Here is an 18,350-nt window from a genome sequence, read left to right as displayed (position 1 = left end):
CCAATCAAGTCAGCTTCTATGGTGGCAAGTGGGGTACCTTTTTCATTTTTCTCCTTCAGTGCTCCTGCAAGTTTTTCCTGCCCACTAACCATTTGTGGTTTGTTGGTGCCCAAAAATGAATTACCCTATATTTGACTTTTGACAGGTCCGCTATAAACTTTTGTATGGTGACTACCTGTATCAAGATATTGAAATCAGATATACCTGTTTGTGTAATATATCCATTGTAATCAAGCTTATATAATTTTCCACTGTTCCTGAATGTTTCTTGTCGTCACGTAATTAATGGTGATCATTTTCAAGACCAAAGTGCACTTTCACCTCAACGTCATTGCTCCATCGACTTTCAAGACCCATATCCTTCCACGCTTTCCCAATGTCGATCTCAAGTACATGCTTGTCAACTGTTGAAATAGCCACTGTGTGCAAAGGTATCACTTTTTCCTGTATTGTGATCAAGAAATCCCCCTCAATGGTTAGATCGGGAAGTGCAGATATGTAAATACCTAAACATATGAGACTGTGGTAGATATTAGACAGGGTCGAGCTTCACTTACCTAGTGTACCGAATGCCTTGATACGTGTGACTATCAAAACCCGATTTTTATGACGTTCCTGTTTGATATCGTTCATAATGACTGCTGCAACACCTGCCATCTTGCCTAACAAACCCAAGTTCGAGACAAAAACGTCGCCGTGCTTGGTACTGGATAGAGGCGTCAAGGAAAACGCAGACAATATCTCAAATCCTCGGACAGGCAATGAAGTCGTAAATAAGGAGCTAGACCCATCAAGCGTTGTCGGCTGCGAAACCTTGCCTGTTGTATGAGCGCGAACTACATAGTAGCCTGGAGTTACACCAGGAAAGCTTGAGAGAGGAACAAATTCAGTCAGCGGCTTGGAAGAGACATTAAAGACTCCCAGGATGGAATATCCCGTATGTGAAGCTCCTAAATCTGATTAGTTCCATCGAACCAGCTGGCAAACAGAGTAGCTCTTACTGTGGTGACTTCCTACTTTCAAAAGCAAATCATCGTCATAGCCAATATAAGGGTCCACCGTCTTTCCCAACGAGCTTGGCCGGAAGATAACAGTCTTTCCTTGCGGAGTGAGGCCAGTCATTTGTCTGATCAGATCCATATCGTGTTCACCAGGAACATCAGTGATGTAGATAGGTCCTCCACTGACACATCTAGCTGCAGCATGAAATCCGGAGTACTCGTGGACAGTTTGGAACATGTCCCAGTCAGGAAGCACATTCAGATAACTCATAAAGATGGCGTTATGTGCGTTTGTCCAAACATGCCATGGGTGCGACGCGGGTATCTCGGGGAAGAAATCGTCCGAGTTGCGAACCAGAATCGTGGGTCGATTCGTCGGCATCTGAGAGTGGAAGAGAGCTTGAGGAAATTGAGACATGCAAGATATGGCCTTTGCACTAAAGTAACGCAGAGTCGAGATGGTCCAAGCCTCAAGATAGGCGTTGATGAGGTCTCGGCGAGGAGAAGCCTCGACCCATGTATCAATCATGAACTGAGCATCCGTCTTGACAGCATCGACTCCAGCATCCGAAAGGAATCTATAAAAGTCATTGTAAAATCGGCTGACGTCCTCCTGGGCGATGACTGTCATTTTGCCGCCTAAAGGAAGATTGCGACGGTCAGCCTCCTCTCTTGTAACCTTGATAGTTTTGTATGTCTTGGCAAGCTTCCCATCAGGGGCAATACCGCCCCAATACCCCAGAAGCGCATGCCATACAGCAATATGCTGGATATGCGGGTGGTTCTTTCGAATATGGGATACAGTAGCCTTCAACCCTTGGGGGAAAGCCTTGGGCTCGGCTTCAAAATCCTTCCAACCGTACTGAAACTGGCTGGGACCTTGATAGTCAATCGACTGCCAGTTATCATCGATAATCAGACTAGAGACTTTGATGTCGTGCTCGCCTAATTTATCGAGGGCATCGAATATCTTCTGATCTGTTAGTTGCTGCCCAAGAGCGTTCCATGTACCTATATCACGATACTCTGTCAGTCTGTTTCCTGAAGATGGATAGGAATAAGAACACACAGAATCCGAGTCCGTCAAACCAGTGCTCTAGCCATTCTGGTTTGAAGTCGTCTACCAAAGCAGAAAGCTCTTTGGACCATTCCTCGTTGGCCTGCTTCGTGACTGAAACAAGGTTTCTAGCATGGTACATTACTGAAGCCATAGCACAATCGAAATCGTCACCTTCGGAAATAAGGATAGTGGCAGTCTCGTCAGAAAGCCCGTCGTTCCGAGCCTGAATAGTCAGAATAAGCACAAAGGTATGGAAGCCATATTACGGCTACGCACATGAACTTGAAGTTTCCCATCTGATTCGCTTCGGAAAACTGGCAGGACATGGCCGATACCGCTGACAGCAAGAAACACGAGACTTTTGCCCTGTGGGCTTAAGAAACAACAAAGAACTCCATCTTTATCGAGAGAGAAATGCGATTTTCCATGTCGAGGGGCAAGCCATGGTGACCACAGCCGGACAAGAGAGAACCACCTACACCCGGTTAGAGGAGGTGGATGTTGAAGATTTAGATAGCTTATCAAACTCGTCAATGGCACTCACCTTGCAAACGTACCAAAAGGGGTACCGATTGAAATGTCCCTGTAAGTTGAATCATCTTGATTCGCAGATGCAATGGCTGCCTCCAGCGACCAAAGCGAAGTTCGGGGTGATTGGCTCAGTTGCGATTTAATTGTCCAATCTTTAGAGTTTATATCAGGTATGAGATCGGACAGGCTATTAGACGAAAGTCCAACCGGAGTGTTGACAATCAACCCATCATTGAGACCTTGTTCATCGCGGATCCATCTCCAATCGGCATCTGAACTGTGACGAAACTTGAGAGTAAACTTAAGTGAAGCCTCAAATGCAATAGACGAAGAGAAATAGAAGCGATGCATAGAGTCACGCAACGTTTGCAAGGTTTGAGGGGCCGAGACTTCCTGGATAGAGAGCAGCAGTACATCTTCCCAGGCTGAATCGTCTACGGAGTGCCAGGCTGAGACCTCCCAGGACTCGCTGGCACGAGACTTGGGTATCTCGAGAACAGTGGTTAGGGTGGCACTTTTGCCTTGAATTGAGGTCACTTGCCCTAGAGGCGGAAAGCTCTGTAGAATAACCTTCATATTTTCATTAACCGGAATCGGAGGAGGTTTCTGTTTAGCGACGTAGATTTTCTGAAAAACGTCGGCAAAGTTGTAATCGTCAGACGGCATTGCAATTGAAATAAGAGTGATAAGAGCAGACTTTAAGTAGAGATGCGTTTATTTAGCAAATCGAATATTGGAGGTAGAAAACGCTCCCGAAATACGGTTACGATGGATTCTCCGAACTTGACAATAAATCACAGCAATCATGCAATCACAACAGTAAACAGTGTTGATGCTGATGCAGTCATGTATCGTTCATATTGAAGTTCTGTCATAGAAGCAATACGCACGAAAACAGGTAGGCGTTGGATCATAGTGGAGCTAGAACAGGGTTGGAAGTGGTTAGTAATGAGCGCCTCTTATTGGATCAGATCGCCAAACCGGCTGCTGTGATTCGGAGACGGTCGGAATGACTAATCAACTCGCCTTATTGCTCAGGCTGCAAATTATCTCAGTAAAGCTTCTAGCCGAGCCAGATCGAAAGATTTCATCAAACCACTCAATTCAGCGTCGACCCTCCAAACCTGCGTCATGGCGTCCCGGAGACTGGCTTTGAACCTCTCGCGAGGTCTGCGAAACCGTGCTGGGTTTTCGGCCGCCGTTCCTTTCACACGAGGCTTTGCCACTCCCTCTACCGTTGGCAAGACTCAGACTACAACTCTTAAGAATGGATTGACTGTAAGCATTATCGCACGAGGCCAATTGGCTTTGAGAACCACTCCAGAACTTGCTCCTGACAATTCTTATCATTAGGTCGCTACCGAGCACTCGCCCTTTGCGCAAACGTCGACCGTCGGTGTCTGGATCGATGCCGGTTCCCGAGCTGAGACTGATGAGAACAACGGTACCGCCCACTTCCTTGAGCATCTCGCTTTCAAGGTTCGACAACCCATCAATTGGCCGAGATTCATCATTAACAATGTTACCAGGGTACCGCCAAGCGAACTCAGCAGCAATTGGAATTGGAGATTGAGAACATGGGTGGTCACCTGAACGCCTACACTTCGGTCAGTCGGATGAAGGGATATGGGGATTGAATGATGCTAACATTCATTCAGCGCGAGAACACCGTCTACTTCGCCAAGGCTTTCAACTCTGATGTTCCCCAGTGTGTCGACATCCTCTCCGATATTCTCCAGAACTCCAAGCTCGAGCAGTCCGCTATCGAGCGTGAGCGCGACGTTATCCTCCGCGAGTCCGAGGAGGTCGAGAAGCAGGTTGAGGAGGTCGTTTTCGATCACCTCCACGCCACTGCTTTCCAGCACCAGCCCCTTGGCCGCACCATCCTCGGCCCTCGTCAGAACATCCGCGACATCACCCGAACCGAGCTTACCGACTACATCAAGAACAACTACACTGCTGACCGCATGGTTCTTGTTGGTGCCGGTGGTATTCCCCACGAGCAGCTTGTCCAGCTTGCTGAGAAGCACTTCTCTGGTCTTCCCAGCAGTGGCCCCCAGAACAGCGCCTACCTCCGCTCCAAGCAGAAGGCTGACTTTATGGGCTCTGACGTCCGTGTCCGAGATGACAACATGCCCACTGCCAACATCGCTCTCGCCGTTGAGGGTGTTAGCTGGAACTCCGAGGACTACTTCACTGCTCTCGTTGCTCAGGCTATCGTTGGTAACTACGACAAGGCTGTTGGCCAGGCTCCCCACCAGGGCAGCAAGCTCAGCGGCTGGGTCCACAAGCACGATCTTGCCAACAGCTTCATGAGCTTCTCCACCAGCTACAACGACACCGGGTAGGTTATGACAACATGCTTTTCGATTTTACTGTGACTAACTTGTTCTAGTCTATGGGGTATCTATCTCGTTTCCGACAAGCCTGACCGAGTTGACGACCTCGTCCACTTCGCTATCCGTGAGTGGATGCGTCTCTGCACCAACGTCAGCGCCTCTGAGACCGAGCGTGCCAAGGCCCAGCTCAAGGCCTCCATCCTCCTGTCCCTTGACGGCACCACCGCTGTCGCTGAGGATATTGGCCGACAGCTCGTCACCACTGGCCGTCGCATGGCTCCTAACGAGATTGAGCGCAAGATTGACGCCATTACTGAGAAGGACATTATGGACTTCGCCAACCGAAAACTCTGGGATCGTGATATTGCTGTCAGTGCTGTGGGAACCATTGAGGGTCTCTTTGACTACCAGAGACTTCGCAACACCATGAAGCCCAAGTTTTAAGTTATAGAGGGCTAGTGGAGTTGTGAAAATCGAAACCAGGGTATAGAGTGTATGAGATACCGTTTACAGGCCTAGTGTACCATAAGATTTCCTCTGTTCATACTAGGTAACACGGAGTTGTGATAATTGTGTATTGACTGTACTTTTCTCCGTATTGATCATGGGCGACTTCAAGTATGAACTGCCGTCTGCATCCGACGAAATACCATTCATTGGTTGACCCCAGTAAATCGTTAATGCAGATCATCGTTGGAGCAGAGAGCAGGGGTCAGAAACCTGATGGTTTTCTAAGCTTAGCCCAGCTCGAGGGCATGAACAACCAAATGTTCCTGATGACATCTCGTGAATGTCCATCTGTACAAGGCTAACCTTTCATGCTGGTGTAGCCTTTCCATAGCATCGGAAAATATACATCCACTGCCCGTTAACCAAATTGTCCCGAACGCCATTAACACCATTCACACGTGTTCCAGCCTATGCATTTCTGTTGAATGGCAAAACGGGCACCTAACCCTCTTCAGCCATTTCTTCGTCGACATCCTCACCGAACATGTCCTCAACGGTACCGCCTTCCACACCATCTCCACCAATATCCTCGGGTTCAGGCCCTTCGATACCCTCCATGGCATCGCCCCCTTGGTCCATCTCTTCATCGTCGTCCTCATCCCATACATCCTTAAGACCCCAGCTCGTCCCGCTCAGTACGAATCGCTCGCTTGGTAGTCGGACACCCCATTCACTTGGTACGATTTTTGGTAGTGCAACCTTGTTCCGCTGGCCCGCAAGCTCCTGCATGTATTCTTTGCTGATGCCCCCGCCGGCATTTCCTCCGCGAAACTGATAGCTGAGCCGGGCTGCAATGGCAAGCTTGACGGCGTTGGCTGTCACCGCAGCGTCGCCTGCTGGTGCTGAGATAGCGCCGGCGTTTGCTGATGGTTTGGAGCCTGCCTGCGTAACATATGGGTCGCCAGAGAGGTGGAGGGCATCACTCAGGACAGAAGATGTGTGGCGGTATGCGAAATCGAGAAGGAGAAGAGGCACGCGCTGCTCGTAAGCGGTGACTCCTTGCGATGTGAGGAGAAGCTCGATGAGACGAGAGTCGCGCGGCCTAGGAGCGGTTGTTGATGGCGCTGGGGGAGGGGGGGCATTCTGCGAGGCCGTAGCTGCAGGTTGGCTAGACGAGGTGGCGGTAGTTTGTGTGTTTGGTACTGTCTGAGAAGTTCCTGCCGACGAGGCTGGAACCCCATTGGCCTGCGGCTGGCTTGATGCCATTTTGATAATGGTATGATGTCTTGGAGATAGAAAGGAAGTTGGCTAGATTTTCCAAGGGTGGAAGACGGGTATCAAGGGTGCGACTGGTCGTTAAATGGTCGAGATGATTGCGCGCGTAGTATTTGAATTTAGACTGATTAATATTAATTGACGCGTGTGTTGTGATTCGAATGAGTTTTGGTGGTAGTTGGAAAGCAAAGAGGAAAAGAATCAAGTTAGAGCTTAGGCAATCGTTGAAAAGCGAAGTCAATACGCCAAGCCAAAAAGCTTCATGAATCTCGAATTATGCTTTACGACTGAGCTTCAGCGTGGCATGCGCGTAGCTTCGGAGGTTTTGATAATCCGAGATTCTTTCGCGACTTCCTGCACAGACCACACCTTAAATATCATCCACTGGGACAAGCCTGATTTCGAGGTTTCTGGCAGGGAAAGAGATATGGAGGGGCATTGTCTGCCCCACCAAACGCCGATGCAGGAGGACTCATAGTCATTACATCAACTTTTTCCGGAGTGGTTTCTTGACTCATAATTAACAACATCTCGACAACTTACGCGGCAGAATCTTGACTACACTCGACGTCAATTCAATTTCTCTACCTCACTACAACCAACATGGAGACAACCCTCCCGTTGCCGTTCCTGGTGAGCGTTGCCAGTCTCAACAATCAATCTGCCAGCGACGGCCTCAGCCGTCAAGAGGTCGCTCTTCTCGGTGCTCCATTCTACGAATCAGCCTCCAAGGATTGGGGTCGCCCCAGCGCTGGGACCAACGTTCACATGGATGTTACAGGCTTAAGCGACCCTGACGATGTAGTTGCTTTGCTCGATAGCGGAGTACGAACGGTTTTTGTTACCTCTGAATCTTATTCAGAGTACGAGCAATATGGCGCCAGAGTCATTCCTGCTGTGTCGTCACTCATTCTCTCGGCAGCTACTGAGCACGGTCTGTTGGTCAAGGATTTTGACGTCTCATCAAGTGACGTTGAAAAGTTCATTGAAGTTGCGCAGTCCAAGCAGATAAAAAACCTCTATGTCAAGCCTACTCCTGAAACTGACATCGAAAAATTTATCGAGGTGGCCAAGAAGGCCAACGCGATCCCAATTATCTCTTCCACACGATTAACAACCGATAAGAACGATTCGACCCGGTTATTGCTATCGAAACTTATCGCCTCATACTGGAAGTCTGACCGAACTGATGGACTGATCCCCACTGTTGTCACCGATGACGCAGGAATCGCTTTGGGTCTCGCTTACACCAGCGAAGAGAGCATTCTGGAAGCTCTACGAACGCAAACCGGTGTTTACCAAAGCCGCAAGCGTGGCCTTTGGGTGAAGGGACTCACCTCTGGCGATACCCAGGAGTTGCTGCGAATTGGCCTCGACTGTGACAACGATACGATCAAGTTCGTAGTCAACCAAAAGGGTCGCTTTTGCCACCTGCAGCAGTTTGGGTGCTTTGGAGATCTCAATGGTATCTCCGCACTTGAGCAAACACTAAAGTCTCGCAAGGAGTCTGCCCCTGAGGGCTCCTACACTGCCCGCCTGTTTTCAGACGAGAAGCTCCTCAGAGCGAAGATTATGGAAGAGGCAGAAGAGCTATGCGATGGCAAGACCAAGGAGAACATCGCTTTTGAGGCTGCAGACTTGATCTACTTTGCTTTGACCAAGGCTGTTGGTGCTGGCGTTAGCCTCGCTGATATTGAGGCCAACCTGGACGCCAAGAGCCTCAAGGTCAAGCGAAGAACAGGTAATGCCAAGGGCAAGTGGGCTGAAAAGGAGGGCATCAAGACCGAGGAGGCTCCAGCCAAGTCATCACAGCCAGAAGCCGAAAAGCCTGCTGATGGACGTATCGTCATGGAGCGAGTCGATTCTACCAAGATCTCCCAGACTGACCTTGTGGAGAAACTCAAGAGACCTTCTCAGAAATCCCCTGACGCTATTCTGAAGATCATTAAGCCCATCATTGAGGAAGTACGAACCGGCGGCGACAAGGCTGTTCTATCTTACACCCACAAGTTCGAGAAGGCCACCTCTTTGACGTCTCCTGTTCTCAAGGCTCCCTTCCCCAAGGAATTGATGGACATCTCTCCTGAGACTATCGAGGCCATCGATGTCTCTTTCGAGAACATCAAGAAGTTTCACTCTGCTCAGCAGGAGGAGAAGTCTCTTCAGGTTGAGACCATGCCTGGCATCATCTGCAGCCGCTTCTCAAGACCTATCGAGCGCGTCGGTCTCTACATCCCCGGTGGAACTGCTGTCCTTCCCAGTACTGCTCTGATGCTTGGTGTGCCAGCCATGGTTGCTGGCTGCCAAAAGATTGTCTTTGCTTCGCCCCCTCGGTCCGATGGACGCATCACCCCTGAGATCGTCTACGTTGCCCACAAGGTTGGTGCTGAGAGCATTGTTTTGGCAGGAGGTGCCCAGGCCGTCGCTGCTCTTGCCTATGGTACCGAGAGTGTGACCAAGGTTGACAAGATTCTCGGACCTGGTAACCAGTTCGTGACCGCCGCCAAGATGCATGTCAGCAACGACACCAACGCTGGCGTGGGTATTGATATGCCTGCTGGTCCTTCAGAGGTTCTTGTTGTCGCTGACAAGGACGCCAACCCTGCCTTCGTTGCCTCTGACCTTCTCTCTCAAGCTGAGCACGGTGTCGATAGCCAGGTCATCCTGATTGCTGTTGACCTTAGTGAACAAGAGCTTCAGGCTATTGAGGATGAAGTCCATAAGCAAGCTGTAGCACTACCTCGTGTTGACATCGTCCGAGGCTCTATTGCCCACTCTGTTACCGTCCAAGTAAAGGACATCGCGGAGGCCATGCGCATCAGCAACGAGTATGCCCCTGAACATCTCATTCTTCAAATCAAGGATGCCGAAAAGGCTGTCGACCAGGTTATGAACGCCGGCAGTGTATTCATTGGTCACTGGACTCCTGAGAGTGTCGGCGACTACTCTGCGGGTGTCAACCACTCATTGCGTAAGTTCTTTCCTTCACGATGTCACATATTTCATTACTAACTAATACCGCAGCTACATATGGCTTTGCCAAGCAATACTCTGGCGTCAACCTGGGCTCATTCCAGAAGCACATTACCAGCTCTAACCTCACTGCCGATGGTCTCAAGAACGTCGGCACTGCTGTTATGCAACTAGCCAAGGTTGAGGAGCTCGAGGCTCATAGAAGAGCAGTTGAGATTCGACTCAACTATTTGAAGCAACAGCAGTAGATCAGGAATGTAAAATACAAAAGGCGTATGTAGAGGATAGATGTGGTCATGATGTTAATTTCTTTTAGGATAAGGGATTTTGGGATTGGGAATAGAGTTGTTTCAATATGCAAACGATTTAAAATGCTGTAATATTTCAAAACATAAAGGACCCTCAAGCAGTATTTTTAGCCTGTCAAACAACACAAGCTTTTGTCTGCACAGCATGCCTCGAATACAAGTAGAACAAAATGATAACGCCGCGCTATGCCTTAGTATGCCTGAAAAGCCTTCTCCCTGTTCCTTCTCCCACTTCCCTGTCTACTTTCCATACGGAGTGCTTGAGCCAACATCGCTGTCTATGGAAAGAAAAAAGACCTCGAAAACAAACTTGAATCCGTCACGTCTTACTGTTTTTCTGGGGCAACAGCAACAGCCTCCGTGGCCTGTTCGTAATACTTAGCTTTCCTTGACTTCACTTCATTTCTCGATGGAGAGATGACCAACCCCTGTTATGTGCTGGGCGAGAACATCCTCCTTGAGATCGGCTGCCTTCCTCTTTCCAAGAGGGGTAGCAGTGGATGCATTCTCGCCCTCCTCATGGCCTTCTTCGCCATCTTCGTAGATTTCGTCTTCATCGTCCTCGTCATAAGCTTCCTTCAGATCGCGTGTCATAGACGCTTTCAGTTTCTCCTCATCGACGCTGCCACCCAACACACTGGAGGCTTCGGCAAATTCGTCCATGGATGCACGAGAAATGTAGCTGTCGGCGAGTCCTTCGCCAATCTCATCCACGTCTTCATCAATTTCGACATCTTCGTCATCATATTCCTCTTCATCATCTCCATACTCGCTGGTAGGTACTCCTGGACCGTTATCGTCGTCATCCTCGTCCTCGCCATCGTCACTCTCGCTTGCCGAAAAGTCGGCCACTGCGAGAGGGTCGTCTCTCCAGTACGTGAAATCGGTATACTCCTCGCCGCCACCTTTTACCAGCGTGCTTACAGGAGGGAAGTAGTGGTCAACAACTTCGTTGATGTTCACGTAGCTCATCTTGAGCTTGTTAAGAGTCAAGAGATCCAAAGAGACTTCGGAATTGGAATTGATGGTGAAGATGCGGTTTCGCGGGACATCAACGGTTCGGTAAGAGATTTGATCGGTCAGTCGGTTTCCGTACCCAGCGTAGAACGGGGTACGGTCTGGGCCGTACAGGTTTCTGATATCTCGGAGAGTCGCCATCTTGAAGATATGTGGCTTGCGAAGATAGACCTCTCGCCTTAGAGCAGCCATTGTTCGGTCTGGGGACAGAATTGTTGGGCCAGGGGGCATTTTGTAACCCTCTTGCACAATACCAGCCAGGTATGCTCTAGTTGTATCTGATTGTCCGACGGATCGACTGGTCAAATACATGATATTGTAGCCGTTGGCGGAGATATCGCTGTACAGCTTGGCAACACCTGAGTGTGTCCAGTCACGGCCGATCATGTTCAACACATGGCCAAGAGCATCTGACTTGGTAATAGTGCCGTCGATGTCAGAAATGACAACGGGTGTCTCATGTCTCCAGAGATACATATTGGCTTTGCAGGTAGCTCGATTAACAGTAAATGCCATCGAGTTCGCGCCTGGCTTCAACTGAAGATCCTTGAGTTGCTGACTAGTCAACCGCAAGGTTTTCGCATAGTTCCTGTTAGGATCACCTGAGTGTCGTGAAGAGCCTGGGGGCGTGCGAGGAGGCGTTTGCAAGTCCATTGGACCAGCATCGGACTCAGTACGTCGATGCAGGGGCATGGGCGAAGCGGTTGCATCACTGCTGTCGCTTTGATATCCAGGGTCCGAGATAGCATCGGCAGCAGTAGAGCGGCGATGCGACTGCAGAGAAGCCTCAATGGTCTTGTTCATAGCAGCTTGCTTGGCCTCCTCGCTGCTGTAGATCCACAGGTTTCCTTGCTCATCGAACCCGAAAAGAGCGCCGATGTCGTAGTTCCCGTCCAGCTCCTCAGAAAGGATCTGCCGGGCCAGGATTTCAGCACGGAGGATGTCCTCCTCGTTGCCCTTGAAACCGGTCATATCCAGCATCAGATCGCCAGAGTCAGTGACTTTTGTGGGAATGCTTGCAGCAGACAGTCCTTTAGACAACGTCCTGGCACGTTGAAGCGCCTCACCGGTGGAAAGGGGTGGAGGGCTGGCAGATCTCTCCGAAGTAAAGTGTTCCTCATCGTCGGTAGAGCTGTTGCCGTCTAGGCCTCGGCTCCGGGCGCTTGGTCGAAGGACATCGTCGCTGTGTGGCCGTGTCAACTTTGAAGACCAGTCTCCGGACATAGGGCGGGCGCTGGGCAATTCAGGGGAGGTCGAGAGAGGTGTGATCAAGCCTGCTCTAGTATTAGCCTGGTATTCTGTGAGCGGCGAGCGCAAACGCACCATTGTCATTCTCTTTCTTATAGAGAGCAGCAGGAGGCGGTCGTCGGGGCTTGGACTCGGAAGCGTCTAGCTCAAACGCCTCTGGCTCCTGCAGTCCAGCATCAGACTGTTCGGCATTGAGTGGCGGACTGCTTGCAGGACTAGAAGCAGGTGAAACAAGAGGTGATGTCTGCAATGACTGTGGGATCCTGTCTGTGGTCTCGAAAACGAAGAAGGCCTCGCCACCCTCGCCGAGCTTCATAGAATAACTTTGCTTGACACCATTGACCTTGAATTCGACCTTCTTATCCCAAGGCCGCAGGAGAGAAAACTTTCCAAACCGGACGTGGAACGGAGAGCAGACTAAAGAGCCATCCTCATGTTCGACGACAATGACATCAATAGCGCCGCTAAGAGTCGCGGGGTTGATTGAATTCCATGCTGTCGACACGGACTCGCTGAGACCTCGTACGTATTGCATCTTGCCTCTGACGACAGAGGACGTAGTATATTGTATGTCGCGATCTTGTCGATTTTGGTCGCAAGTTGGAGAAGTAGAGGCGGTTTGTCGCGGGGAGGTTGGACGACGATCCGTAGGGGCTCTATGAAGCTGACAGGGTTCTAAAGGAGAGGATGCGGCAGCAAGGAGCGAGAGCCCGTGACCCTATAGAAGTTTATCTGAATATAGGGAGCAAAAGTAGAATGCGCACTGCTAAGGTGGGAGGTATGTAGAAGAAATGTTAAAAGTTCTGTCTGGTATTAGAAAAGAAAACGGTATGGAATGCGGATTGTTGGGGGAGCAGTTCGATCGAGCCAGTGGATGGAGGTACCCAGTACCTACAAAAAGACACTGGCTCGTGGTTGAGCGGGCCTAGGTTCTTTTTTTCCTTCTTTTTACCCAGTCGCCCAGCCTTTTAGATCAGGTGAAGACGTCACTATAAAGTTGAAGAGTTGGAGACTCGGTAGCTTTAGAAAAGAAAAAAAAAAGTTATTTTGATGCAAAGAACGAAACAAATATGATGCTGATGCGACTCTAAGTGTTGCGAAGCAACATATAAAAAGCCTATGAGCTTCAAGTATAAAACAACTAATAATGACGAAGCCATTGTAACAGAAGAGAGCCCAGGTACACACGTTGAGGGGCGTTCCACCCAACATGGCCCGTTGTCGTACCTGGTACAAAGACACTACCCCAGCTCGCAGGGGTCTAGACGTCCGCCAGAATCATGATGGATGCCCCAGCAGAATCTATCACATGAACGGCTCATGCGGCCAAAGCTGCCGAGTTGAGACTTAATCATTCGGGTTTTCAGGTGGTTCCTGGCCTTATAAAATAGTCCTATAAATATGATTGATGGACTGACATTCTTATAGTAGAGCGCGTCATTCACCAAGAATTGACTTTGCTTGGATCATTGATCCCCTTGTTGGTTGCTGAGAATTGGACAACACTCTATAGGCTGCAGCGGTATGGGATATTTTTTGATGCACTTTGTTCAACAATTGATATGCATATGTAGACAGTACTGTCCCGTGCTTACCCATGCAGGTTATATTTATGCTTGGTACAAAGAGTCTGACTGCACATGACTGCCAGTCATTTATAGCTCGGCACTTTTGCTCCGTCAGGTTGGTCTTGGCTGTGGTCATCGTCTGCTAGGTTACCGACCTCGTTCTTGGTTAACTATCTCAATTGGAGAAAATATCGAACATTTTTCTGGTCCTTCTTTTCCGTTCTTCTATCATATGCTTTATACGGATAGTTACTCTTGACCGCTGCATCAGCCGAGGTAGTCGACAAGACCCATAGGACAGGGCTAGGATTATGGTTATTATTTTATATCCATCCCATGTACATGTAGACAAGGAGACGGAAATTAATTACATGTGTAGTTGTAAAAGTTTCAACCCATGTTGGCGAGCCCCGTAGGAACATAGCAGTCTACTGAGTAGCAAAAAAAAAAAAGGCCTCCTAAGTCTTAGGGTATAAAAATAAGTAGTCTAAGAACTATAGCCTGAGGAGCATAAAGTGACCTACTAATTTCGTCTCATATGCTTCCAGCGGTCAAGTTTTCTGATACCCTGATGGTAGTGTATAAGTAGGTTTGTCCGTGATCACAAAGGATATACAACAGTTGTTTACCCTGTCTAGACTATCAACCATACAGTGAGAGACATTGAGATAGCATACCAATCATACATCTCACTACCAGTTCGCATCGAATAAGACATGCACACCGTCCTGAACTCTTTTTATCATGCAGTAGCTCTAGATGTCAGTTACGCTGTTAGTCGTTCACTTTATGAGAGTCAGTGGAGATTAGCGAATCTACATGGACAAAGCAATTCCTACGTAGACACTCAATCCATTACTGTTGTAACAGTGTCTTTTGAGTCTTAACTCGCAATGACAATCCATAAGTATAGTTTCGTTCTTGTAGTTTTCTATTTACTTTATCTAAATAGCTATTTACCCAAGAACAGTGTGTATAATAGTTGATATCACTTTGCCCAGGCGATATTGATGTCATTGATCTATCAATATCTTCGCAACTAAAGCTACTAAGGAGTATTAAGGACAAATAGTCTGAAGTTTCTTGTATTCAAAGTAGCCAAAGGCTTGTAATTGCATGGTAAACGAGGAACGCAGAAACTAGTTGATGTCAACGTTGTGTAAAATACCGTGTAGACGGCTTCACATGCTTTCCATACAAGACACCCAGAGTTGACATCGGTCCGTTCCATTCGAGCAGGGATGACAACACCAAACTGAATAAGCCCTTTCGGAGGAATATTGATGCATTTCTGGAAAGCCCAAGCGCTAAACACTAACTTGGAAAGGGCCCTGGAAGCTGAAATTGAGGCGATCTGCGGCACTTGCTATTAATGCTGTCTAGTTGGTGGCTAACAGAAAAGTTGGACTCAAGCATTATTATTAAGGTAGAAAAATAAACAACCTGAAGCCCGGGTTTGAATGCCATAAATTGACCAACTAATTTCGTCTCTTATGCTTCCAGCGGTTAACCTTTCTAATATCCTGAGGGTTGTCAAAACTGATAGTTAGGAAGATGCAATTTCATAGCTGAGACATCATGTCGAAATAGTTGCAAATCTAGATTAGTACCTTACACTTTTATTAAATCACTCGCAGATAGATAGATATGTACCCAGTGCAACGGCCAATATGGATCCTGAACCGATCGCTTGTTCTACAAACCTCGCGTGTGTAGTGTATGTATTCAGTGACATCAGGGTACCAGAATAAGAGACTAAATTACCAGGCCACTTTATGCTACTTAGACTATACCTCTTGGGTTATTTATTTTTGTCGTCTAAAGCTCAAAGGTCAATTCTTCTGCTACCCACCAAAGTGATTCGTGTGGTAATCGCCTATCATGCATTTCGACGCCTTCACGCATTTATCTGCAAGATGCCCGAAACGGCAGGAACCCTAAATACGCCCTTGATGAAGTTGCCGCCCAGATGATAGGTAGTTACCTACGTAAAGAACCGTTGAAAAGCCAGCCATTGTGCCTCGTCCTAAGTGTAATTGTTCCATCGGAAGCATCATCAGTGACGTTTTTTGCTGTACCAACTCGCCAGCGCTAGTAGCGAGGCTTGATCGTAAATGCAACCTAACATTATTCGCGTAAACACAATTACTAGAAACTATAGAGTTTTGGCCAGGATTGCTTGTTGTCCAACCATATCAATCCGTCGTGCACGCGACGGGTTCATCATAGAAGCATTTGGAGGCATCTTAGAACCTCACATAGATCTATAGGTGATGAGAAAACTGAGGCGGGAGCAAACCGTTGCTGAATACAGTGTGTGCAAGATAGTGATAACTGTCGTGCTGTCCTAATCAGACGAATTGAGAAAGCAGCATGGAGTGAAATTGTTGAATGTGAACCTCCCAGACGACACGTAAAGTACGGTGTCTTCTCAACCAGCAACACTGTAATCTCCGCAGAGCATCCCTGTGGCTGAAAGTTTACACTTTGCAACCATTGGAAAACCAAGACGACTGCCGAAGCCTTGCTGTTTTTAGCCTGAGCATAGCTTACATAACTTGACCCAACTTGCATAATTCTTGCTGAACATTCCGTAACTCTACTATCGTAAGCACCAAAACGGAGTCGGCGAACAGCAGGACCTAATTATTCCAAAGCCGTGTTTATCAATAGTTTCAATCTTCAGGTTACGCTTATCAATCGACTTGAAGCTTGCGCCGGTCGGGCCATCTGTATGACTGAATGTCTTCAAGGTATCTTGTTATTCTTTTGTGGACCTGCTGCACATACCCGTTGGGCTAGGTATAGTCATTCTTGTCGTCTTCCTCACTTTCCTCAGACATGTTGCCATCGCTATCTCTATCACTATCGCTGTCGTACGCATTGTTAGGCATTGTGTGTGCAGTCCTTATTCTCCGAGAGTGCCTGGACAACAAGATTTCTCATCTCACCTGTCATTGGGATGTTTGAAAGGTCGGAGACACCGAACCATGACCCTTTAGAGTGTTCGGCCTGACGAACGCGGGATTCTGAGCCATCGCCTTCAATCGTGACAACATAGCTGAATTGTTGGGCGTAGCGATGAATGACTTCCTCATCCCCGGTCATCGGACTCTTTGCAGTCTTCGTCGCGGTGTAGCTGAGTGTAGCAAGAGGCGTTAGAATCCCAGAGACCACTAGGCCAGACTCTTCATTGACCTCTCGTGTTAGGGCAGCACGGAGATTTTCACCAGTGTTGAACTTGCCTCCAGGCATTTCGAACACGTTCGGGTAGTACTTCTCGTGCGAGTTACGCTTCAGAAGTAGAATTTGGGTGTCTCTTTGCGAGTCATGGCTATGGCGCAGAACTGCAGCACCGACTGTGATCTTGTGGACTGGTGGCCCAGCACATCGTTTTTGTACTTCGATGCCAGTTAGGTCGAGAAACTCTATTCCGGCTCGAGGTGTATTAGGGGCTATGACAGATCAATAGGCCGCATCACGCATCGCGTCTGCTCGACAGACTCACCGTATATCTCCTAAATCTGGGAATGCGTTGAGGACCGCGAGATGAAAAGGAAAGCCTGGGCTAAGATTGTGTCTAGAAGTTTAAAGAGTTCTACAGTTCAACTGTCGATACGTATGGAGGTTGATACTCCAACCTCTAATTCTTTACACCTATCAAAATAGTCCTTACTTCAACCATTTAGTGTCAAGGATTATCGCACGTTCCCTGACTTCATGCTAGGTATATTAGGGCACCTTAGGTGAAGATTAAGAGGTATGAAAGGTTGAGACGTTAAAGCTAGAGAAATACTAGACTTCCCAGGAAGTCACGACTGCGAAAGAAGTCGTAGGGGAGTTGTTAGTGCTAATTGGTACGGTACGATCCGCCACGCTTTAGTACACCGTTTCGCTACGTCTTTTATGCACACCGTGCATAAATGGTGCTCTGCCTCAGGTGACCTTTGACTGTGTCGAGCCTGAACACGGCAGCGAGAGCGCTAACCGGATTAGTTCAATACAACCTGACATGGTTACATGGCAAAAACTACCACCTACTGTCGACATTGGCATCTGCCTCGAGGATCCATTCCCACACGACAACTTGGACTTGGAACTGGAACTAGATCTAGATTTGGACTCTTCTTGGACGCTTGGCTCGGTCTTCAACATCTTCAAGACTGAGATCGCGCTGAGCTGAGAACATGTCATGGGAGTTGCCCGTCTTGACTACTCTCATCCTCAGCGTACTTGGCTTCTGGTGGATTTATAGCCCTCGCGCCAGCTACCAGAAGGCCCTGCTTTACGCTTTCCTCTGCAGCCTTACCGTCCTCATCGATACTCGTCGCCTGCTCGAATACTTCTCTCCGGCCACGATCGAAGCATTGCTTGATTTCCGCATCCATGTTCTTCTGATTCATCACTTCAAGATGGTCTTGACACTTGGTGCTGTCGTTTGGTGAGTTTGCCCCTCTTGTCAAAATTCGACAACATGAGCCGTCTTTTTGCATTGTGCTGACCAGTTGCCCCCCTTTCTTTCAGGCTACTGCATCGCTCGTGGCAGACATTATGGAAACCTGTTCCCGATCTAATTAACA

The 18,350-nt window shown here is 48.4% G+C and overlaps 6 protein-coding genes across 6 annotated transcripts; 2 read left to right on the top strand and 4 right to left on the bottom strand.

The window, feature by feature from the left end:
* Positions 1 to 12: 12 nt before the first annotated feature.
* EDB82DRAFT_491049 (glycoside hydrolase superfamily) lies at positions 13 to 3,490 on the bottom strand. The gene is made up of 6 exons (XM_025725944.2): positions 2,606 to 3,490; positions 2,338 to 2,536; positions 2,071 to 2,284; positions 1,002 to 2,012; positions 558 to 950; positions 13 to 506 (listed from the first exon to the last, which is right to left on the bottom strand). The coding sequence occupies exons 1-6, from the start codon at positions 3,256 to 3,258 to the stop codon at positions 283 to 285; spliced, it is 2,694 nt and encodes an 897-aa protein (XP_025588293.1). The 5' UTR covers positions 3,259 to 3,490; the 3' UTR covers positions 13 to 282.
* Positions 3,491 to 3,665: 175 nt separating this feature from the next.
* EDB82DRAFT_491048 (Metalloenzyme, LuxS/M16 peptidase-like protein) lies at positions 3,666 to 5,507 on the top strand. The gene is made up of 5 exons (XM_025725955.2): positions 3,666 to 3,870; positions 3,946 to 4,071; positions 4,122 to 4,199; positions 4,251 to 4,936; positions 4,988 to 5,507. Exons 1-5 carry the CDS (start codon positions 3,724 to 3,726, stop codon positions 5,373 to 5,375), a joined length of 1,425 nt encoding a protein of 474 aa, XP_025588294.1. The 5' UTR covers positions 3,666 to 3,723; the 3' UTR covers positions 5,376 to 5,507.
* Positions 5,508 to 6,968, bottom strand: EDB82DRAFT_491045 (transcription initiation factor IID, 31kD subunit-domain-containing protein). Its single transcript, XM_025725966.2, has one exon. It carries the CDS (start codon positions 6,645 to 6,647, stop codon positions 5,883 to 5,885), a length of 765 nt encoding a protein of 254 aa, XP_025588295.1. The 5' UTR covers positions 6,648 to 6,968; the 3' UTR covers positions 5,508 to 5,882.
* Positions 6,969 to 7,028: 60 nt separating this feature from the next.
* EDB82DRAFT_565327 (histidinol dehydrogenase-domain-containing protein) lies at positions 7,029 to 9,985 on the top strand. The gene is made up of 2 exons (XM_025725977.2): positions 7,029 to 9,627; positions 9,681 to 9,985. Exons 1-2 carry the CDS (start codon positions 7,260 to 7,262, stop codon positions 9,875 to 9,877), a joined length of 2,565 nt encoding a protein of 854 aa, XP_025588296.1. The 5' UTR covers positions 7,029 to 7,259; the 3' UTR covers positions 9,878 to 9,985.
* Positions 9,981 to 13,007, bottom strand: EDB82DRAFT_552242 (Lipin/Ned1/Smp2-domain-containing protein). Its single transcript, XM_065609586.1, has 2 exons — positions 12,278 to 13,007; positions 9,981 to 12,228 (listed from the first exon to the last, which is right to left on the bottom strand). The coding sequence occupies exons 1-2, from the start codon at positions 12,735 to 12,737 to the stop codon at positions 10,337 to 10,339; spliced, it is 2,352 nt and encodes a 783-aa protein (XP_065465860.1). The 5' UTR covers positions 12,738 to 13,007; the 3' UTR covers positions 9,981 to 10,336.
* A 3,300-nt stretch (positions 13,008 to 16,307) lies between these two features.
* Positions 16,308 to 17,784, bottom strand: EDB82DRAFT_533907 (NUDIX hydrolase domain-like protein; the record flags this gene model as incomplete). The annotated part of the gene is made up of 2 exons (XM_065609266.1): positions 16,308 to 17,225; positions 17,778 to 17,784. 2 exons carry the CDS (start codon positions 17,782 to 17,784, stop codon positions 16,657 to 16,659), a joined length of 576 nt encoding a protein of 191 aa, XP_065465859.1. The 3' UTR covers positions 16,308 to 16,656.
* Positions 17,785 to 18,350: the final 566 nt, after the last annotated feature.

Source organism: Fusarium venenatum, assembly GCF_020744135.1.
Source record: "Fusarium venenatum strain MPI-CAGE-CH-0201 chromosome Unknown EDB82scaffold_1, whole genome shotgun sequence".
Taxonomy (NCBI): domain Eukaryota; kingdom Fungi; phylum Ascomycota; class Sordariomycetes; order Hypocreales; family Nectriaceae; genus Fusarium; species Fusarium venenatum.
Note: the sequence above shows the minus strand (reverse complement) of the source record. Positions and strands in the feature narration are given on the sequence as shown.